Source organism: Mesitornis unicolor, unplaced genomic scaffold (assembly GCF_000695765.1).
Source record: "Mesitornis unicolor isolate BGI_N332 unplaced genomic scaffold, ASM69576v1 scaffold50351, whole genome shotgun sequence".
Classification (NCBI taxonomy): Eukaryota; Metazoa; Chordata; class Aves; order Mesitornithiformes; family Mesitornithidae; genus Mesitornis; species Mesitornis unicolor.
This window is the reverse complement of record NW_010164162.1, coordinates 1-17,675: the sequence shown is the minus strand read 5'-3', so window position 1 is coordinate 17,675 and position 17,675 is coordinate 1. Positions and strand designations below refer to the sequence as shown.

The window sequence follows — 17,675 nt, the reverse complement described above, 5'->3', positions numbered from 1 at the left end:
GCCTGGACGCCTTCCTGTGTAACCTCATCTAGGTGTTCCTGCTCCGGCAGGGGGATTGGACTAGATGATCTTTTGAGGTCCCTTCCAATCCCTAACGTTCTGTGATTCTGTGAATGCTTTACTTTCATTTCATATAAAATCTAACAAACCAATTATTATTTTGTCACGTTCCTTACTGAAGACTCGTATGTTTGTTTCTCTATAGATTCAGTGCTCAAAATCGAAGTCAGAATGCATACAATCGAGTTCAAGGACTGAAAAATCCCAGGCTACTAAAAATGATTCAAGCATCATTTCCCTCAGGAGCTCTTCATGCAAGGTTTCTGCACAAAGTATCTCAAAGCATCATTTCCTGTTACATGCAATTACAATGACATACAACAGATGGTTAAGCACAATGCAAAATGCATACTTTAATACTGTATTTAACCCTTTTTTCTGAGCAATGACAGCATCCATGAAAAATCAGATGGCACCTTGAAGAACTACATGAATCACTGCAAGCTTCACACACAGAATTATGCAAAATGAGTAAATAGCACTGATGTTTGCAAATGATACTATTTCCTATTAGAAATAAATCTCAAATCAGTAATTTCCCATTGTAGCAGTCTAAAAAAATAAAATTAAAAAAGCAAACACATCCAACTTGCACACTCTCCAAAACCTAATGTTTTATCTCCTGATCAATCTACAGACAGGTCTATACTGAGTACACTAAAAATCTTTAGGTTACAGTCAGAGGTAATTGCAATACAACCTATCAATAAAGAATTGTCTTCTTGACTATCTAAAACAGATAAAAAGGTATACTTTTAGTCCTGAACACTATCTTCATTAATGAATAACAGGGAACACAAGAAATAATTGACACATTGCACTATCAAGTCTTGAAAAAATGATTACTTACACCAACTTTTTCATCTTTATTTTATCTTTGTGTTCAGTATACAAGCTCAAAAGTATTTCTAAAGACGCTTAGGACTGGCATCCAGATTTGCTCTACACATTTTTTTTAAAACCATATAGAACACAAATACATGATGTAAATAAAAGTCTCATTGTAAATGTAGGCGTTACTCAAAGCTCCATTTTCTGGAGCCTAAATCTGTATTGGAAAAACAAAATAAAACAACACAACAAACAAACAAAAGCTCACACCAGACCAAGCAGGGGACTTGCCCACCAACACCTCTGTAAGAGCACGGAGACAGCCTGCGCTCGGAAATGCCTGCTCCAGCTGCATTTAGCCACAGCCAGCTCTTAGCCAATCTACCACCAATGTGATAACTGAACCGGAAGCTCAGCTCGATGGATAAATGCTGAGCAGAAAATGGACTGATGTTACCTGATTTTACTGATTCTACAGTCATCTTGTAATTATTTTTGTTACTAACTACTGACATGAGCCAGAGCAAAAGAGGATCTTGAATATGGTTATTAATCCCTAAAATCATCCGAAGACACCAAGAAGATACTCCAAATGCTACAATCAATGCTGGGCTCACTTGAAAACAGTGATATTTCTTGTACCAGGCCATGTATTTTCCCTAGTTTTTGTACCCAATTACCTATCACTTTGTTTACTGCCCTGTTAAATCTGCAATTTCAGAGGAAATTATATACAAAAAAAAGGCTTTTCTAGAACAGTCTGATCTTTTTTTAATGTGACGAAGTATAAGGTCCTTTAAAAAGGTAACAGAGAGTGGGGAGGGGAAAGGCATTTTGTGGCCAGGGCTACAGAATGGGAAGAAAAAGAACCTGCCTATATGGGCAAGAAAATGTTACCCTCACAGAACAATTACAGGTTTCACTGCAAGTCAGTCTTTATTTCTTTAATAATCAGGTTCTCCCTCTGATGATTTTTAAATAGAAGTATAATAACCCACTGACCCTTTTAGTCCCAACCATATAGAGAACTTCAAATTGCTTTGCTAGAACCTGACAAAGACAAATGAAGCAATAATAAATATGTATCTCATTTTTTAAAATATCTATCTGATCAGAAATGTTAAAGCAAATAAATGTATTGTGCCTACAGGACAACACATCCCCTTGACCCTTATGTCCTACAGCCACAGACCTGGTACTCCCACATACATGCAAACTCAGACAGAGTAAAAGTTTAATCCATAGGAGAACACATGGTTCCCCGGTCCTCCAATATGATAGAAAACAACCACAAACCCTCCAAACTACACAGCTCCTTTGTATTCGTAAAACATGTCACATTTGCTTTAAGAAATACCCGACATTTAATACGGCCACAGAAAAGGTTATACAGCTTTTCTCCGAGATGCATTATCTCCATCCACACATGTAGGGAGGTACATCCACCATTCAGAAAAAGGCAGCCAGCGTTTTATCTTAGCAGCACCTCAAAAGCAGGATCATTTACACAAGGTACAAAATGAGTCTTTTCTTTCCAGTTCTCCTCAAGCTCATAAATCAAAGATTCCAAGGGAGATAGATGACATTTATAAAGACAAATACTATGAGCACGTACTGAGAGAGTCCCAACCCATGGTGAGGTAAGACATTTCTAATGTCTTTAAATCAAAGTGGAATGTACGAACACCATCCTATACAGAGAAAGTGATTCCCAGTTGAACAGAAGTCATTACTGACACAAAGGTGACATCTTAAGTATAAATCTATCCTCAAAACAATCAAATCAGTTCCATCACTTTCAGCCTCAGCAAGTATGTTCATCTTTTACTTTAAAAATCCCTGCAACAGACCAGCAGGAAAACTGAAACAGAAACTGAAACACAGAAAACCTGAAGCCTACAAAGCGATTTTAGGCCCGTATGCCAAATAACTACTTGTTCTAACTCCTGACTGGCTTTTATGCTCCGCGAAGTCTTGTAGTAGGAAGGACGTTGGGGAGGACTGAAATTCAGGGAGGAAGTGTAACCTGGCAGGATCTGTACTCACAGCGTCCTTCCCTCCAAGCGGTCTTTCACCCGTTGCTGTCCTCGCAAGGCAGCCACAAGGTGTAACCAGCACAGTCTCCAACTCACATGATGGTCAGGAATCAGTCTGCCAAACTGATGCAGTAAAAGGAAACCTATAAAAACTCTAGAAGAGTGATCTCAGATGTTAGCTGACACTGCAAAAAAGGCATCTAGAATTCACCAAAACAGCAATATTTAACAGCTAAATGTACTAGTCTTGTTAACAAACTTCAAGCAAAATTCCAGAGGTGTCTGCAGCAGTCCATGCATAATACCAGTCACTCAATAGAAGTTATTCTTTCTTCAATAATACCAAAATTGGTCTGTACAGTTTATTGACAAATAATCCCAAACATTTCAGTACTTTGAGTGTCAAACTGGAGCATTCATGCTATCCCAAAGTCAACTTTCACACTAAACAAGCAAAAAGGTTAAAAAAATTATGTATAATTACTAATTAATGTTTGATTTATGAGTATTTTAAAGCTTAGGGCAGATATATAATAGACATGAATTAGTTGCATCTACTTACATGCTCTATCAACTCCACAGGACTTTTCTCTCATATGCTCTCCTTCCCTCCACATAGCGAGGCATTATTTAGCCTGTAAGGACAGCTGTATGCAAAGCCTCTGCCTTAAAGACTGCTTTTCCAAAAAAAAAAAAAAAAAAAATTGCTTTGAGAGTCTGTCTATGCAATCTCTGACTCTTGTGTACATACTCTCCTCTAAAACTGAATTCTCATCATGTTCAAACCCTGCCATTAAGCATTCCTGGGACTTCTAATTTAATCAGATAGTAAATCTTTTATCTTTTAGAAATATGAACATGACTTGGCCATGGCTAAGTGCAATCATCTCCTGTTCATATGCCAAACTGAACTTTAAGTAGAAGTAAATTACTGTAACATTAAAAATAAAAGCTTTCCTCTGGCCAGTAATGAGCTTGACTCTCAGTATACAACTTACATGCAATACAAATTGACAGTACAATAGAAACAACACAATGGTATGTACAATATATTTGTGTAATTGCTGGTATTTACTATGTGCTGACATGTACTTTTTATTAACAGCACTTCAATAAAACTGGACATGACCACAACATAGCAGATTAGCCTGAAAGTAGTTCAGGATGAACAAGCCTTTACCTACAGAGTGACACTGTCAGAGCACAGCCTGGACAGAAGAATCAGGCGGTTTGAGACATGAAGATATTCTGAATCACAAAAGAGGAAAGTGTTTCCTATCCCAGCACAGCTCTAAGTATTCCTCCCTCCATTCTCCTGCAGAACGGGCCATGGGTAAATGTATCCCACACAACAGACCATGCTGAACCTACTAACCCTCAGAGGTCAAGGTATCTGTCTCCATCCTGTCCACGTTAGTGCTATATATTTAAGAAAGTTGCAGGAAGGACTCAGTTGCCTAAAGCTCATAACTGCTGAGCCTGATTTCAGTAGGTGTCAAGAGGTAACTGCCTTGCCATGAAGCACCTGAAACTGGAAATGAAGGTGTAAACAAGCCCTCAAAGCTCAGAAGATCAAACAGCTGCAGAACCACTTTCACCACAAGAGAAAGCTGAGATGGAAAGATAAACGGAGCCAAGTTCTCACATACAACAGTCAGGAGATAGCATTCACAGAGGCAGATAAAACCGGTCCAGTCAGGGCCCTTGCTCTGGGGCCACTGCTAAGAGCAGAAGACAGCCTTCTTTTGGAGTTGGAAGGTACAGCTCTTCTTCCATGCAGCAGCTCTTCAGGAAAGCAGGGGGAATAAAAAAATACCGGCCTGCAGAGGAAGACTTCTCCAACTCCAAAACTCAGAGAAAGTGTCAGGTCTCAGAGTCACCAGGGGACCCCATTTATCTCTTATGGAGCAGGTGTTATGCATACATGAACTGCAGGATATTTGCTGAGACTCCTCAACACTGATATTTCTCCTGAATTGCAGCTGAGGAGGATGCAGTAACCAAGAAAGATAATAAAGGCTAACAAATGGGAGAACTTGATCATCTCTCTAGAACAAAAATCAAAATCCTTTATAACTCCAGATGGAGAGCAAGTTACTACAATGTATGGTTTCAATATCAAGCAACATGGAAACAGAAATAAATTATTAGTGATTGGCAAGGATGGGCAATGCCATTTCTCACATTTCCCATTCACCTTGGATGGTGTCAGGCAGGCCCTGAGCAGCAGTGAGGTGGCCTCCATGAGCAGCTCTTCCCTCTCTCAGCCCCCTCATGGCTCCTGCCCATAGCCATAATAAGCTGAGACATCTCAAAGCAAGGGCAAGGCAAAGATGTGAACACCACTTGATGGAGTAACCACAGGTCTAGGTCTCCCCCCAGGAACCTGCTTTTTATCATTTTAGTGCACCATTATGGCACTAAGCCCAGGTGGCCACAGGAAAAGGTTCTTTTGTAGGGACTTAACTGATTTAATCTGAGTATTTCCTAGGAGGCGGTCCTGGCAGTCAACCTGCCACTTCCTTTTAGGAGTATGAATCCCACCCAGAGGGAATACAAACCTGAAATATTCTTTTACTTCAACACTGAATGCAGTGGCTGCTGGCCTGCAGCAGGGATCAGAGAAGACACCAACACAGACTTCAAAACACTTCTCAGAACTGAATAACCCAATTCTATAAAATACACAAGTGATATCCTCAAAACAAGCCCAAGTAAGGAGAACGGCTCAAGAAAGCGATACAAGACTACTCCAAATGTATGCAGTGGGAAATCTAAAGCCTTTCAAAAACAAGGTCTCTGTGCCAGCACAGCAGATGGCTGGGAGGTGCAAGGAAGGAGAAGCAAGCCACTGCCATGCACCACGCAGGGTACAAAGCTGGCCTGGGGGTAGAAGGAGAAGGACCCAGGGACACGTGTCTCTGCATACTTTTGCAGCTACTGTGGTAGTAAAGACCACAAATCAAAGGAGAAACAGTATTTTCAAGATAAAGGATTTCATTTCTCAAAAAGGTCAAAGTGCACACAGAAAATAAAAATAAAACCACACACACAGCATATTACACGGGTTAAACTTTCCTTAATGTGCTCTACTGCTCATGAAAGGCTGCTCTGTGAAAAGCACGGTAGTTGGTGCTCATGTCACTCTCATCTCTACTCCACAAGACCTGAAAAGCAGAGCTGAAGGCTATCTACTGCAACTTTTCCCTTCCTCCCTCACCTTAAAACGCTCTCACATTTATACTGCATTTTTCCACCTGTACTTAAATACAGAAAAGCAAGAAAGGTTGGAGGAAGCCTATACCTGAAATCTCAATTTTCTTGACTTGAAATCAACCCCCTCCATAACCACACAAAAAACTAGCTTTATGCTGGCAAACCACTCCAGGATTTAGCAACATAGGACAGGCCTGAAAGAAGATGATCTCAAAATGTCACTTCCATGCATCTATTCAACTGAAAATAATTTCATTTACCTGGCTCTGGATTAAAACACATTGACACCAATTGCCTGAGCCCAGCTGGACTGACTTGCTTGAATGAAAGCAGCACACAGCTTCCCAGGCAAGGGGAGATCCAGAAACAGTTTTTCTCCTTTAAAGCAGGGAAAACCTCAACCTATTAAGTCTGGCTAGACTCAAAATAGCTTTTTACAGAGAGCAAACTCTGATTTTCTTATACTGTAGTTCTGAAACCTGGACTTTTTGCACTAAGCTCTTCACCAAGAGCAAGATCAGGTCTGGCATGTCTAGGGCTCCACACAGCTCAAACAGGACTTCTCCAGAGCTAGCATCTAATCCCCAAATTATCCAGATGTATCCATGAACCAACTTACCAGATCTACCTTGAAACACCAGCTACTAGCAACTTTAACATACTTCAGCTCATTTCAATGATCTCTATGTAGCATATGTCTATTTTATTTATATACACATACATACACAAAAATTATACCAAGAAAGAGTAAAAAGTAGAGGGACTTCATAGGACCAAGACGCAAACTATTCTCACCATGTGTACTTTTTTTTTTTTTACATCCTGCATTTAGTATTGACAATTAGAAATACACAGTTCATAGTATTAAATTTAATTTAGTCAGAAAAACATTAAAAACAAAAAGAAATTGAGAGCTTCCTTGTTTTCTTATAGACTCATTAGCAAAAGCCTCCCCTCTTAACAACCACATCCTTAAACTGGAAAGAAAGGAAACATCTGCAGGGCTGGTAGCATAACAGCAAAGTGTCATGTGATCTTAATTTAGCTAAATCGAAGCTTTTCTTTCACTGCTTGTTAAGAATAGGAAATGCTTTGTCCTCACCTTACAGTCTAATCTGGAAATATCAGACATAGAAGATGAAGAAAGCATGCCTGCATACCCCTCAGCACTGAAGCTACATTTGGGGTTACTCCATGCCATGATAAAAGAAACTTCTGACAGAAGTGATAAACCGTAGTTTGCACAGCCACTGTCTGGCAAGGACCGCCTTACACCATGTCTTTCAGCCTATGGGAACTTTCTGATGGACCCAGGAAATAAGTGAAATAGTGTGAAATAGTTTTGCAGAAACCATTAGGAAAAACAAAATCACCACACAGTGTAAAACCCGACCTGCACAGACCACATTTCAGTATCTAGATGCACCATGGTTTAAACTAACATCAGCTCTCAAAGAAACTCTCTTTCCATACTGTTTCTCTCCACCATAGCCAGAGGCAATGTCTTGGTTCAAAAAAAACTACCAATTCTGCAAAGGACATAGTTTAAGTAGGCCAAGCGACCCAAGAAAGCACCCACTTTTCCACAGCCTCTCTGTCCCTATGGCAAACCTCTGTGCTTGAACTAGGCTTCTCCATGACACAGCTACAACACCGAGTAAGAGCTTTATTTCCTGGGCTCAGCAGCAGGACAGAAATACTCTATAGAGAGCGGGCATAAAGTGCAAGTATGGGGCTGACCTCTTACTGAAGCTACTGAACTTTTCAACCTAAACAGAATATGCTCATTCCTGTTTAAAAAAAAAAAAAAAAAAAGAAAATGAGATCATTTAGAGACTAGCCACACCACTTCACCTGCATGAACACATCATCGTACCTGCTGATAATTCAAGCTGTTAAGATTTTAGATCATTCAATTCTGCAACACTGCAGCTTTACTTAAGTTTCCACGTACAACAGAAATGTTTCCAACCTGCCCAAAGCCAAACAGAAACCTTCCCCAAATAGGGAATTGACTATCAATGTCAAAATCCAAACTGTCACCCTAAAAATGTGGTTATTGCAGAGTTGTTGTCATTACTCCAGAGTCTGTCTCTGTTTGCAAGAGATTTACCTAGATGCATGGGCAGAGTTTTATTAATAACTGACTTGAGAGAAGAACCATTTACATCAAGCCTGAACTTCTTAGTAAGTTTAACACACAGAACATTGCTCAAAACACCACAAACCTTGTAATACAAACGTGTCAACATTCTTTACATTCCCACACATGCAGCTTCCCACCTCAAAAATAACCTCTAACTACACAGCTTGAGCTACTCAGTGTTAAAGCTTTCCAATACAGAGACTATTAATAAACTCCTGCAGACAAACTCACCACTTAAATATAATCCTGGTCCCACGTTTCAAGATATTTAATTTGAAGATACTATATAATGTGCAAATCAACATACTGTACGTTTTAAAAGCCTTAAACACAGAAGTGGGTTGGGTTTTGTACCAAAAAAAACAAACCCCAAAAAAAACAGCATACACAGATGTGAAGTCACATATCCAAACACCCAAGTTACATTATCTCAAAGCCCTACATTTGTAACATATTGTGCATATGTAACAGTGGAAGAAAAGCAGCTTCTTCAGTGAAGAACTTTATTTACAAAGATATAATGTACAGGAAGATGCTTTAAAAAGGACTGTGAAGTCATTAAACTGAAGAGAAAAAAAAAAAATGAAAACAAATCTTAAGTCTGTATGCCCAGAGATGAGATATCACTAAGAGGATAAGGAGAAAGTTGTCCACAGGATTTTCAGTTTAACTGCAAATCCAGCAGCTTTTCAGCACCGACTTAGGAAGTGATCATACGAGTCCTGTGTATTTCCTCACAGTTCGCATTTAATACATAAGAATGGCTGACAGATTACTAAATCTACATTTGTATCACTGTCTGCAGGTTGGGACAGGGAGAGAGAAGAAATCCATTTTAACACAAATCTATTTGCTTATTTAAGAACTACTTGTCTTCGCATGCCTATTACTATGGCTTGAATTGCTCATTGCTGCCGAGTCAACTTCCCTGTACTCCTGAACATTACAAAATGTCTCTCCAGCAGCGTGAATTCCCACAATGAGTAAAGCCACCAGCTATTTCCTGCCATGATTTTACACCTTTTACTCAATAAAACTGAAAACATCACACCCTGCACTGCTATGAAACAAGATTTTTATCATATTCCCTCCCTCCTCGAGGCAGCAGATAAACAAAAATAGGAGTGCAGTAAGATAACATAAATATCACATTTCAAAACCATTATCAGCTGCAAGTATCTCAGAAGGAATGCAGCCACCTCTGTTATTTCATCCTTCAAGCACCACGCTGGGAAGACTGAAAAGAGATTCTGTAAAGGAAGGGAAAGCTGCAGTGCAGCAGCTGCTGCAGTAACGATGCGTTCCAGGGCTTGAAGGCAATGCGAGAGCTGGGCTGGCACTGCAATATCTGCTTCTCACAAGCTGTCTCACAGAAAATACAGCCTGCTACAATGAACTCAAGTTAAAACACACAGAAATAAGAGATCTTGGCTACTACAACGTCACAATATACTAACGTACTTTCATATACATCCAGTACAGTCTTTGATGAGAAGGTTCCTCCAAACCCAATTTTAATGCTCAGGTCCACCCTCTGCAAAGAAATTTGACCAACCATAAGTTGACAGAACTTTGCAGAATACCTGTGTCTGGCTGAGAAACCCAAGATTTAAGTATTTACATGGCTGGAAGAACATTATTGTAAGTTTTAGAGGTTAGGATGCAGCAAGATAAAAAAATAGAAGCCAGACATTGTTCAGCAAAGAAACAATGAGAACAGCACATGAGATCTGCTCCCCAAACTAGTAAAAACCTGCTCAGAGCACAGTGATGGCCTGTGCTCTTCACTGGTAAGATGACAACCTGCATTCAACTTGTGCTGTACTGTTCCCTATCCAACACTTGAAAGCAAGATATTTATGATGCAAGGAGAAAACCAACCCCAAACCGTTACATCATCTATTTTATATAATCTACCAGTAATTCTTCCATCCATCTGAAGAAGTATTTATTGGTTTGGACATACTTGCTCTAATATACCCCACCATGGTCACAAGGTGAACACTTATCTCAAGATGTCACTGCTGTAATGAAGGCCAGTAAAGGATGCCCTCCCAAAGACAGAGGGGTACCTCCTCTGCATCTCACTGAAGATGAGCCCAGTTCTTATGTCACCGAGTGAAAACATTGCTTAGCACTTCCTGTTGGACCCTTACTTGGATCATAGCTGGTGTGCCGAGTTATGATTCTGAGACTACAACTCCATCAACACCAGACTAGCAAAGGAAAAGAAGCCTTACTTTTTTAAGACATTGGTTTTTTTTTTTTTTTTTAAGAAAAGGCACTAAAAATTCCTTCTTTACTAAGGCTAGACAATATTAATAATGGGATTAATCATCTATGATGCTGTTGGGGCAGTCTGGGTAAGTACAGACATAAATCTGCACATAAATCTACTTACAGTGGTTTCCCACAGGATACAAACTTTTCACCTCCCACTCTCCTTCACTAATCCTACATTTGCAATCACGTTTAAGTTCTAAATTGCCTGTAAGACTCCCACACTTGAATCTACCCCATGTCCCACAAGAAAACAGTCACAGACAACACAGGAAAGCAAGACACTTACTTTGCAGTAACTCATTTTGAGAAAAATAAGATAGGTAATGAAGCTGTCCCATGAACAAAGTAAAAGATGAAAAATTGCAACCAAATTAGCTTATTTTTGAACTCTCAGATTACTGTGAGATCAGAAGGTTTCTGAGTGATTATTCACAGATTGCCATGTGAAAGCCATCAATCCCATCCATGGTTTGGGCTAAAAACCATAATTCACTGAACTACACTGATGTGCATCATCTAATAACTTTCCTGCCTCTTTCATACTTGTTCATTTCCTATTTTAAAAACCAAACTTTGGGATATCTATGTCAGGGGGAGGAGGTTTGGCAGTAAAGACATAAGAAATCCTTAGAATTATTCTGTAACCTGATTTGAGAAATTATTAACAACACATACAATTGAGTAGGTTTGTGTTTTCTTCTTGATTATATATTTCTGATGACTCTTTTGAAAAAAGGTTTTTTTCCTATAAGGCAAGCCTTCAACTCAGCGCTCAGATTACAAACAGTAATTCATCCCCTGATGTTTTACTGGGGTCAGGATGGACGGAAAACGCCACAAAAGCTATGTAACTTCTGCTAATTCAAGGATATCCTAAGCCAAACCGGAGCTGTCCAGACTTCACAGATCACCCCTCTGGTTGCTCATTACCAGCCTGCCTGGACACTGGGAGGTGGAGAACATGGAGACCAACGCTGCTGCACCATGCAGCACCAAGCAGCACGCGTCCCACCAGCGCCAAAAGCTTCTGCCACAGCACCTCAGTGCAGCAGGAAGAGAGCAGCCACACTGTAATATCCCAAAACCTTCCTTCAGCTTCATTTAAAAGAAAAATATCAGCAGCAATTCATTAAAATGTATCACATACAAGGACTTCAGTTAAAAAAAAATCCACACAGCAATTGCATATTCTACTTAAACTATAAAAACCAGCAAGATTAAACAGTTCAGCAATGTTTCTACTTCAAGCATGAAGTAATTTGAAGTGTATTGATCTAAGACTTGTTTTATCTTTCCAGCTCGATAAGAAAGAGTTTTCAGGTTATGTGAACCCTGTTCTGGAAGGTCTGGGGGTTTTTCTGTTGGTTTGAGGAGTGGGTTGGTTTTTGTTTTGTTTTGTTTTTTTTTTGGGGGGGGGGGGGGGGGTTCTGTCTTGTTTTTTTTTAAACCCTTCACTTCAATTTCCTCAAAAAACAACTCCCCTTTTCCTTCCCCTTAGTTACACCAAACTTATTTAAAACTTCATAGGGCTGCCCACATAATGAGCCAAGCTTTTTCTTATTTCTTCTTCATTTCTGAAGTACAGGAAGCAATTGTCAGATTGCATTTGCCTGTAGATGTGAATTTGTACATGTGTAGGCAAACAGCTGAGCATCCGTGAAAGTTAAGACTCCAAGAGAATGTCTCAAGTTTCCTCTGATTTTTCAAGTTCAACATAAGAGACTTGAGCCTACAACAATAAGGAGATGACTCAAAAAAACCCAGACATTGTGAATCAGCTTTTGCATATTTTTCAAAAACAAAAAACCCACACATAAAACCAAACAAGCAAAAAACCAACACACAGCAACGTACTTTCCTGATTAAGAAATGCCAGTACAGACATGACACACAGCAATTGTTTGTATTTTGATGGCATATTGTTTCAAAGGACTTCTATGTATGGTGGGAATATTTTTGAACCACCTGCCTCTAGTTACTGTGCTGAAACAGCAACTCTGTAAGAAGCGCTTACCTTCCCCTTACACTGCAGAAGCACAAAATAAATTATCTTCAGCCACTGGCTGAATGTTTCACAAGAAATGCAGGTAATATCTAGAGCACCTTGAAAGTAGCATTGTAACTGCAGAGCATTATTTTGAATCCTTTAGTAAGTGGATTCTATTTTAAAACATTCCCATTCAAAATGCAGGCAGGTTTGGTTGGTTACCTTCCCTCCCCCTCCAGTTCTGCAGTCAGGCAGTCAATAAGACTTAAATCTGTCCATTTTAAGAACTGAATGGACTGAATTTCCTGTGGAAATTTACTTTGTCCTGCATGTTTAAGAAAACATATGTAACAAAAAAAAAATAGAGTGGAAGTTTATCATATGCTTTTAAAGCAGGAAAACAAATCAGCTTTATGTTTATTATTTGTTATTTATTTTTATTAACAGTGCAGTTTATCTTGGCAGATCTCCCTCTGCCTGTATGTGATATTTATCTTTTTGTGCACTTCATGAAGTAAAACCCCTTAAAGGTTAAGACTCTAAGAGAACAATCTAAAGTACTCGAAGTGTTAACAAAGGCAATTATATAGTCAAAGCATGCTTTATATGTGCTTAGTTACTTTAGAAAACTCCTTAATAAATGGCAAAATTTCCTCTGCTACATCCTCAGTAAGACTGGGGGTGGGGAGAAGAGATAAACCAGAGCCTTTCTTTTTCCTTATACTAAGTTACGCAATCATATTAAAATATCTAAATATAAGAAAATAACAAACCTGACCGCTCCACGCGCAATACAGGTTACAAATGAATCCCCAGTTGTGGTTGATCACGCAGTCCAAAACGCCGAGCTGGGCCATGCCTTGCTCTGGCGCAGGCTGCTGCTGGGCTCTGACTCAGCTTTTGTCCGGTGCTGCTTGGGGATGCGAGCGCTGTGCAGTGATGACATTCAGGAACAAGGACCTTCCTTCCTGCCCAGTCTCCCTTCTCACCACAGCCCTGTGTCAGCTCAACGAGATGAACTGACAGAACTGCACAACATTCCTCAAAATAACACTTCCGAAGCTGACAAATTATGCATTCTTGGGAAAAAAATGGGAAATAAACACATCCTGAGAAATCTCACTGAAGCAAACATAGCAAGGCACACTCAGACTGTGCTTGTTCTTCCCCCCCCACTTCATTTCTGCTGCTGCTGAAACCAGTCTGAATATTAACAATTTAGTGTAATAATTCATATCATATGAATCGTAATCTTGCTTAGGCACACTTGTGATGATGGCTTCTGTGTTTACACGAGATGCAAAAGCTTAGGGCTCCTACTTTAAACAACACAACACAAGCAACTTTCCAAAGTCAGGAGAACCGCACAGTTTCCATAAAAATTAAATGGGTTTCTTTACTTTGGGTTCTTAAATAGCAGACTCCCCTTTAAACCTATGAAAGTACTGTTAGTATTGCACAGAAACGCTGTCTGCCTCTTGTAATGAAGTATGACAGCCCTATTGACAGGGAAATAGAAGATGCAACACCAGAGGGATCCTGAGAATCTACAGAAATATAGGAAAAGTTTCTTTCTTTAAGAAGCAATCTGCGAACAACCACCCTATTTCAGCGTGCACCTCACCTTCTGTGTCTTGACTGCCCTACCTTGTATTCCCCTTTCACCTTCAAAGGCGAGATTCAGAAATACAGGAAATGTTTCTACAGAAACAGACATTTTATTTGATGATTACATGAACTATTAGACCAATCACAGAAACAACTTAAAATAACCTGCAGTTTAAACACCACAAATGCTTCAGAAAGACAGACAAGGCTTTATCTACCAGCTGTAGCTCAAAATGGTTTCAAATTAGAGTGTGGGTTTTTTTGAAAGTGTGTTTGAGATCCCAAGCATCTCTCTACTGACAGAAGAGGGAACCCAAACCTTCTAACCTGAAGCCAAGCAACAAGCAGGGACAGCCCCGCAGAAAACAGCCCTCAAGGTCCCCCCATTCCCAGGCTCAGCTGCTCCTTCAGTGGGAGCAGGGTAAGGATAACACAGGAGATGAGATGCGTAAGAGAGGGACAGCCTCCTGTCTGCATCAGCACTCACGCTCTGCCTCAAGGAACAACATCTGCGAGACGCAAAAGACTTCTCTATCTTGAGAAAGTACAGAGGAATGGCTACAGGAACAGGTGGCCAATTCACCCTTCGGTTTCAGTAGCAGCCAAATGACTGAAAAATGCTTCAACTGGGAAAGAAAATCTGTGCTATAAAAGCAGCCTGGAAATAAAACAAACTTGTACACGAGGGTCAAACAAATGGCGTGGCCAAATAGCAGCTTGTAACTTTGAAACAGTTATACAAATAAAGCCTCTTTTGTTTCAACCAAACCAAACAAAAAATCTTGCTCTAATTTCTCTTCCCAAGGGCCCTGGGAATTAATGCCAGAGCCCAAGCCAACTTCTTCCCTTCCCACCAATGTGAGCAGTCTGTAAACTTCCAAGACACAGTTATGTAAAACAGATCTATTCTGGTTCACTTTAAGATGTATATGGCAGAGATTCTCCTGTTATCCTTACAACACCCAATTATGAAAGAAGGGCAATAGTTGTATCAGTGCAACATGGCACAAAACGGATGTGGCCTCAGAAAAAGCACTTAAAGAAGAGGATTAAAGAGCTCGAGATACTAAAAAATTAAAATCTCCTTAAGTTACATGGTCTGCACTGAAGCAGTCTGTGCTGACAAGGGGCGAGAAGAAATGTCCTGCTTAGCAACTATTACTAGGTGGAACAGATACACTTCTTCACAACAGACATCATAACTATCCAAGCTTGAGAAATCCTGGAGAGAGAGAGAATTTGGGAAGGTCTTAGGGAGCGGGGGGTTACTGCACGACTGCTGAAGCAGAACAAGGCAGCGAAGTCTCCAGGACAGCAATGCTGAGAAGAGGAAGGATGTGGCCCCTGCAGGACCAGCAGCAGCAGGGAGGGAAGGACCTGGTCCCCCCTGCAGGACCAGCAGCAGCGGGGAGGGAAGGACCTGGTCCCCCCTGCAGGACCAGCAGCAGCGGGGATGCTGGCAGAGCTGTGGGCAGCCTGCACATGGCTGGGAAAGCCACCTGCTGCACTGGGGAAAAATGCTGTCATCAACTGAATAAGGTGGAGGGAAGAAAGAAAAGGAGATCCGGAAAATTAAGAGACTGCTGTTTTGTACTAAAACGAACATCAACCAGGTTGTTCTTAAACAGTATTGGAGTACAATTCTGCAGTGATTGTTTTCACTATCAATTATCTACTTGAAGATCAATTAAGAATTACTCAGTATTTATTCCCTATGAAGCACTGAAACTCCTAACAAAGTATTCAACATTTTTCCTCCACCCCAAAATAATCAAGAGACCACTTAAAATTCCAAGAATACAATAAAGCTGAAGCTCAATTATGCATTTTAATAACTAAAAAAGTAAGAGCTTATCCAAAGCATCATGTCCTGTCAAAGACTTCTTGTCACAAAGTCTAGTGTTTACTCCTGGTGTTAAAACCTGCAGGTTTAGGATCTCAGTATTTTGAGGCAACTAAGCTAAAAACAAGTCAGAAGCACAATTTCATAGAATCATAGAATGTACTGGGTTGGAAGGGACCTTTAAAGGTCATCCAGTCCAACTTCCCTGCAGTAAGTAAGGACAATGTTACCAGATCAGGTTGCTCAGAGCTCCATCAAGCCTGACCTTGAGTATCTCCAGGGATGGGGCCTCCACCACCTCTTTGGGCAACCTGTGCCAGTGATCTACCACTTTCATACTGAAAAACGTTTTCTTAATATCCAGACTAAATCTACCCTTTTCTAGTTTAAAACCATTACCCCCCACCCTATCACTACATGCCCTAGTGAACAGCTCTTCCCTAGATTTCTTAAAGACACCTTTCAGCTATTGGAAGGTCACTGTAAGGTCCCCCCAGAGCCTTCTCTTCTCCAGGCTGAACAGTCCCAACTCTCTCAGCCTGTCTTTGTAGGAGAGGTGCTCCAGCCCTTTGATCATCTTTGTGGCCCTCCTCTGGACCTGCTCCAGCAGTTCGATGTCCTTTATGTGCTGGAGAATCCAAAGCTGGATGCAGTACTCCAGGTGAGGTCTCACCTGAGCAGAGCAGAGGGGCAGAATCACCTCCCTCGATCTGCTGGCCACACTTCTTTCGATACAGCCCAGGATGCTGTTGGCCTTCTGGGCTGCAAGTGCACATTGCTGGCTCATGTCCAGCTTCTCATCTACTAGTGCTCCCAAGTCCTTTTCGTACATCATCTCCTAGCTTGCATTGATAACAAGGATTGCCTCTACACAGGTGCAGGACCCAGCACTTGACCTTGTTCAATCTCATGAAGTTCACCTGGGCCCACTTTTCCAGCTTGTTCAGGTCCCTCTGGATGGCATCCCATCCCTCTGGCACATTAACTTCACCACCCAGCTTGGTATTGGCCAGTGAACTTGCCGAGGGTGCACTCAATCCCACTGTCAATGTCATTAATGAAGATATTAAACAGCACTGGTCCCAGTACAGACCCTTGAGGGACACCACTTGTCGCCATCTTCCATCTGGACATCGAGCTGTTGACCACTACTCTCTGGAAGCAACCGTCCAACCAATTTCTTATCCACTGAACAGTCCACCCATCAAATCCATACCTCTCCAACTCAGAGAGAAGGATGTTGTGGGGGACCGTGTCAAAGGCCTTGCAAAAGTCCAGATAGATGACATCTCATCAACTCATCATTTGAGTGCCTATGGGTGAGAATCAAGGGGAAGGCCAACAAGTCAGATATCATGGTGGGAGTTTGTTATAGACCACCTAACCAGGATGAAAAGATAGATAAAATATTCCATAGGCAGCTGGGTGAGGGACCCCACTTGTCGCCATCTTCCATCTGGACATCGAGCTGTTGACCACTCCTCTCTGGAAGCAACCGTCCAACCAATTTCTTATCCACTGAACAGTCCACCCATCAAATCCATACCTCTCCAACTCAGAGAGAAGGATGTTGTGGGGGACCGTGTCAAAGGCCTTGCAAAAGTCCAGATAGATGACATCTCATCAACTCATCATTTGAGTGCCTATGGGTGAGAATCAAGGGGA

The 17,675-nt window shown here is 40.9% G+C and overlaps 1 protein-coding gene across 1 annotated transcript in view; it reads right to left on the bottom strand.

Annotated features, from left to right (window-relative positions):
* The window catches only part of ARHGAP21 (Rho GTPase activating protein 21), a gene marked incomplete at its 3' end in the record, with an annotated part of 75,951 nt that extends 62,535 nt beyond the window's left edge, over positions 1-13,416 (bottom strand). Inside the window, exon 1 of the mRNA XM_010194174.1 lies at positions 13,333-13,416. Within this exon, the coding sequence (XP_010192476.1) occupies positions 13,333-13,416 (84 nt within the window). The remainder of the gene's footprint in view (positions 1-13,332) is intronic.
* Positions 13,417-17,675: the final 4,259 nt, after the last annotated feature.